Source organism: Benincasa hispida, chromosome 8 (genome assembly GCF_009727055.1).
Source record: "Benincasa hispida cultivar B227 chromosome 8, ASM972705v1, whole genome shotgun sequence".
NCBI lineage: Eukaryota > Viridiplantae > Streptophyta > Magnoliopsida > Cucurbitales > Cucurbitaceae > Benincasa > Benincasa hispida.
Genome location: NC_052356.1, coordinates 57,371,268 through 57,377,737, shown reverse-complemented (window position 1 = coordinate 57,377,737; position 6,470 = coordinate 57,371,268). Strand labels below are relative to the sequence as shown.

Genomic DNA, 6,470 nt, shown 5'->3' with positions numbered 1-6,470 from the left:
ATCCGATCTTCCAAATGTTTTCAAAATAGAAAACAAGCTTTGAAAAATGATATTAAGAACTTGTTTTTGTTTTTTAATTTAGCTATTAATTCAAGTATTTCCTAAAACCATTATAAAAAAAAAAAAAAAAAAAACACAAATTTTAGAAAAACCAAATAGTCGTTCAAATGGAGCCTGAATAACCTTCGTAATTAGGCAAGATGTGTGGTTTGTTTTAACTTTGTATTAACTACACTTTTTACAGTTTTGAAATATATGAAAAAAAACATCAAACAGAATCTAACTCAATTGGTATGTACGTGTGCATGAAACCAAGAGTCTGTGGTTCGAACAGTAAAAAATAAAAAAAAGTCGGCAACAAAATTGTATTGCCTTGCGATGCTGCTATTTCACATTAGACAAGAGAACTTGAAAACAAAAAGGGCATCATTGATGTCATTGTTACTTCATCTACTATTATATAGTTGATAACAGCCCGGATTATGGGGTGCCGGTCAAGTACCAGTTTTCACTTGTACTTAATTAATAACACAATGGGACGTCCACAAAAGCGCCGTAATATACAAATGGGCGGAAAACCCAATTCCTCTGTAAATCTTTCTGACGAACCAAAGAGGTTAATAGCAATTGAACCGAATAATACGACAAAATCTTCATTTCTGTTTGTTATGATGTATGATTTGATGACCAATTCGTGTCCCAAAAATATCGCCGTCTATCAAATGCTAAGAACAGAAATTTGTCATGAGGTTAAATTAGGTGAATTTAGTGCTTTATCATTGATTTATGAGGTTGAACCTGGAAACTAATTATACCATTAGTCGGCCGATTCAGCTCCGTAGTGACAAGCCACTTGTTCCCCTTCTAATAGCCTCTCTACGACATCTGAAGGCAAACCAACCATCTCCAATGTTTTCTCCCAGAGTTGGTAAGAAGTCTCAACGTTGTGTGCCTCTTCTGAAGGATTTGTTGGACGACACTCTTGGGAAAGAAACGCACAAACAGGCCAGTTATCTGCTTTAAGTAGTTCGCAGTACTCTGGAACTTGAGGATCAGTAGCAGCAAAGAGAGTACTTCTAGAACCTGCAAGTGGCGAATAATGATGTATATTGGACATTAAATGCCAAGAGAAATAGAGAGAGGTGGCAAAGAAAACATAAAACATGCATCGGGCTCAACGAAGACATTTCAAAATGGATTCACCTCAATCAAAGCCAAAGTTATGTTAACGCAAAGTATCTTAGTAGGATTTTCATTAATGAAAAAAGTTCACAGGTGCAACAGGTTCTTTCATTTCCGTAGGAGGCATTTCTGTTCACCCCCAGTGTTTGGTATTTCCTTGAATAAAAACAAAGAACCATTTGAGAGCTAAAATCTTGTTAATTGGAATTATGCGTTTCTACCTTCGGAAAAGGCAGCTTGATCGTGACAACATTAGAAATAGCAGTTCAGCCTTCTTTCTAAAGGTACTTGTGTATTTTCTCATCCGATTCTTTCTTGATAGAACATATCTCAACCAAAAATACTTGAGGAATTATGAAACAAGAAATTGTTATCGAGTGTAACTACTTTATTTCATTTAAGGATGAAGTTGAAGTAGTTCAGAACAAAGAATAAAACAATTATGAAAGTGGTCTCTATGTGGCTCACAGGCAGCAAAGTTTAAAAGCATGCGTCTGGATGGTACAAAGCGAGTATTATTTGGGTTAACCCACATGTTGAGCAGCACATACTAATACCTCAATAAAGATTGGCATTTTTCTTATTTGCTTAAGACAAGAAACAATGTCATCGCTAGAAACAAATTACCTTCTTGAGGACTAAAGATAAAATAAGGAATTAGGCCATAAGCAGCTTGAACAAATTTTGAAAGGTCCCTTGCCTGCATCGACACACAAAATTAAACATGATACAAATAGAGACAACTTATATTAACTACATTCAAAAGATAAAATTCAACTACCTGACTGATAGTGAAACCACTCAGCACAATTCTATTAACAATAAGGTATAAGGTACAGCAAATATAATATTCCAGACAATGGCCTATAATTTTGGTGACATGGATGTGGTTTTGAGGCAGCCATCATCAACATAAGGTTTGACAATAATCATGTAAATGTTAGGATACCTCCTAACAAGAAAACTCAAGAGCAAAAAGAACAAACAAGAAAACTAAAAGATAGAATTATATTACAATATCATGAAGAAATTACAATATACCTCAGAACATTCTAGAGGGCTGAGAATCCTCTCCCAAATTCCCAATTAGGAAATCCCACATAAAATTCTTCACACTTACTTCCACCCCACTTCCTCTATTTATAACTAAAAGACCTAACCAACTCACCAACTATGGACTAATTTCCCCATTTTAATACCCATACTAATATTCCACTAACTATCCCAATATATTCCTAACTAGGGACCTTACAGTAAATAATGCTCTGTTTTGGAGTGAAGTGCAAGCTAAACACAAGAACAGAATGTGCAGAAATTAACGGCGGTGTAAGGTACAGCCCTCAGAGTGAATTGCCATACACAGATGAAGGATATTTCGGTGAGAGAAAAATGTCTGAAAAGTTTTAGAAGCTGCTGCGAATTTTAGCAGAAACTCAATCCATTTATTGAGATGTCATACAAATACTTAGTAACATACGCAGTTTCAGTTAGCAAATTTTAAGTGTCATCACCTCTTCTGAAAGATAATGATGGGATGATAATAATAATATAAATGATTACTTCAATCTTATATCGTAGTCATACCAAACAAACGTATGAGATCGAGATGATATGAATACAACTGAAAATATTATATCTTGTTTCTGCTATCAACGAGATGATATGAATACAACTGAAAATATTATATCTTGTTTCTGCTATCAAAGGCTGATACTTCCTCTGAATAAAAACTTACCACATTTGTATGAACAATCCCGGGTGATACACACACAACATTGATGCCAGATTCGACAGGCAGCTTCTTATGAAGAACACTGCTAAACATAACCTGTAATCCAGAAACCATCAGACCAAGCTATGTAATGTTGGCATATACGAACCAGTAGTTCAAGATCAAACCAGACAATCAAAAGGTGAGAATGTCAACGCACAGTGAATACATCATCTAAGAAATCAACAAATTACCCAATCAACTATTAGCAAAAAATAATTGAATAAATATACCGGGGATATTAGTATTGTTTATTTGATAGACTAGCTCAAGACTCCTTACTCAAAGTATACAAAATAAAGAAGAATCAAGAAGGATGTACAGGAAGAAGCAAAATGTGAAACAAAAATCATACAGATGCTAGGAACATTGAAAATCTTTATATACAAGAGAGAAATTTTAAGGCTACAGAAGCATTGTTGATTTTTTTTAATTTCGCAAAAAGATTTTAATGGAGTCACGCTCCCAAAGAGAAGTGCTTTTCCATGGATTGGCATTTTAAAAGGGGGAGAAACGACAACTAAACAGAATAAGATCGTTGTTTTACATGTTAATAAATGATTAAATTGTCCAAGAAACAAAGAATATGGAATATCATAATTGAATTCACAATAATAACAAATTAAGGAAAAAGAAAAAGAAACACAATAATAAGAGGAGAGTTTCCAGGAAATCCAACATGAGAAAGGCAGGTGTTATGGGAAGAAAATGAGTAATTGACGAGTAACTACACCTGTGCCAGCTTACTGCTTGAGTATCCAACCAAGCTTGTGAATTTCCTTTTCGATGAAACAATATTCATGTCTTCCGTGTCAACAAAGCCAACATAGTGCATCTACATATTAAGCATGTAACCAGGATTACAATGATAGAAACAAGCATCAATGATGAAATACGAAGGATCTATTTTGCCACTATGAATCCATGATCTTTAGTAATAACTAGCCAGATAAAATCGCTTCCAAGTTACAGATGAACCTAGAGTTGTAGGGATTGAAATATGTCAATGTTGAAAATCCAATCCTGGACTCTCCATGCAACTGATGCAGCATATAATTTACAGAGATATAGAAGTTAAATCATTCCAATTTATTCCCAGGCTTTATCTTTACTTTATTTTTCGGAAGACAGAAAAAAGAAATTTGTTATCACACATAGACTACATATGCACTTGATTGTGCTATTGATTAGCTACAATTTTCATTACATAATATTCACAAGTGTTGATTACTTCTTATTCATAGAACGAAAAAAGAAGCAATAACAGACATTTATGATAAAATGAGTAGAATAAAATGTATTGGCTAAGCACATGATGTATACAGATATGGCTTGAAACAGACTACCATTTCCAAAATATGCACATGTATAGATATTATATGATGCAAAAAACGTGTGTTCTATGCTTTTGTATAGTGCCCATGAAACTTACAACGGAGTTCACATTAATTACTCGGCTTGGGGAACCTCTGATAAGGGATGGCAAGAGTAATATTGAAAGCAATGCAGGTGCCAAATGATTCACTTGCAGGTGCTCTTCAAAACCATCTTTAGAAAATTTTTGTGGCTCTAGAGACAATAAACTCAAATTAAACTAAGACATTGGCACATATGTCTTCATAAAATTATAAATATTATTATAATAAAAAGAAATGTAATTGTCCCACAACTACATAAGATGAATGAAATGAATAAATATTCAAAACTATTTTATTTAATGAAATCAGTTAATGCCATTGGCAAGTATAGGATCATAATAAGTATTTATACTCGCAGGAATAGTCAGCATAAAATGTCTATAACAGAAAAGAGGTGGACAAAAGTTGGAAACTAGTATGGGAATGGTAATCAATGAGCAAGGTGGATTTTAAATATCAAGTAAGCAATCACAAGAAACTTCAACAAAATGCATTATATTCTAAAAATAAAGAATAATAAGCACAAACTATTTCAATGACAACAGTACTCTCATCGGCATCATCAATATAGTTCCTGTTAGCATCTGTCAACTAAAGAAAGTTATAATACGAAAAGTAACTGCCATTTGTAAATAACTAAGATGATTCAGCCGTGGCAATAAGGAATTGGAAAATAAGACAAACGAGCAAAAGATTACTAACCTCCTATGGAAAATATTCCTGCATTATTGATAAGAACATGTAAAGGTCCCATACGAGCATTATAAGCTTCAGCAAATCTCACGACAGAATCCAGAGATAGAAGATCAAGTTCCATTACCTAGAAAAGAAAACAACATATATCACTCGTTGACATACAATAGCTACTATTTCTAAAATTATAAATTATAGAATATAATTTGAAGTTCAGAATTCATTTGATGCAAAGCTACAGAGTTCAATATGATTGCTCTTTCCAACAGAAAGTAAAACATCGTGGATTTTCGATACCTCAATATTGAGAGGAAGGCCCATGCCAGACCAATCATTTTGCCACTTCTGAATCAAGTCGAGAGCAGCCTTTGGGTTCCTGACTGCCATGACAACATGTGCCCCTGATTCTGCCAGTTGCCTGCTCCATTGAAAAAAATAAAGAGAAAAGGGAAAAAATAATTTCCAAATAAGAAACTGCAGCAAGTGTCTACTGAATCACGAAGATCAAGGAACGGAAAGCAGTGAAATTCCGAAGGAGCCACAAAAGAAGAAGTGGAGAAGAGAAAGAAGCAACTGATTCCATAAAATTGAAACTCGTTGTGAAAAGTGCCCTAGTTAAGCAGGGAGAGGAAATGAGAGAAATGAAAACCTGGCAATCTCGCGGCCAATACCGCTGGTGGATCCGGTGACAATGCAAGTAAGGTCGTTAACCGGAGGAAGAGGCATAGGATTCTGCAGATGGCTGGCCAGGATTCTTTGAAATAGCATCTCATGAATGACGTACATCCAACCTCTCAACCATTCAACCCAACCCAACGCCCCTTTCTTGTTGTTGTTGTTCTTCTTCTCATGCTCCAAATCCTTCTTCTTCAGTTCATCGGAAGAAGACGTCAAATCCTCCATTCACATACAGCTGCTGCTCGCTAACTTCAATGCTGAGATCGGAACTGGAAAACCAGCAACCTCTCTTAAGTTTCCCTCTCTCTCTCTCTAAATTTTGTATTGTTTCGGTTTGGCAGATACTGGAAAGTCGGAAGTATCTCATGTGTGTATGGCCACTGCCCGCCCTACTTAACGCGATGCATCTAATTCTTTTTTCTCTTCTTCTTCTTCTCTCTCTCTCTTTTTCGCTGCTTTTTTCATTAAATTCTAAATTCCTCTGCTTTTTTCATTAAATTCTAAATTCCTCTGCTTTTTGTTTTTGTTGCTACGCCCCTTTCCCAATGCCTAAAACAAGCATCTACTCTCCAACATTCATCTCAACATCACTTATCCACAAATTAAAATTTAAGTTTCATTTACGAGTTTTTTTTTATAATAATTTTATTCTTGTTTAATTTCTATGTTTAAAAATTTAAACTAATAACATAATGATAGTCATTAAATGATTTAACATATTACATTAA

At 34.6% G+C, this 6,470-nt stretch overlaps 1 protein-coding gene across 1 annotated transcript; it reads right to left on the bottom strand.

Annotated features, from left to right (window-relative positions):
* Window positions 1-368: 368 nt before the first annotated feature.
* Window positions 369-6,231, bottom strand: LOC120083052 (dehydrogenase/reductase SDR family member FEY-like). The gene is made up of 9 exons (XM_039038572.1): window positions 5,714-6,231; window positions 5,362-5,482; window positions 5,074-5,191; window positions 4,386-4,522; window positions 3,687-3,788; window positions 2,918-3,010; window positions 1,810-1,882; window positions 816-1,083; window positions 369-725 (listed from the first exon to the last, which is right to left on the bottom strand). The coding sequence occupies exons 1-8, from the start codon at window positions 5,965-5,967 to the stop codon at window positions 818-820; spliced, it is 1,164 nt and encodes a 387-aa protein (XP_038894500.1). The 5' UTR covers window positions 5,968-6,231; the 3' UTR covers window positions 369-725; window positions 816-817.
* Between the last annotated feature and the right edge of the window lie 239 nt (window positions 6,232-6,470).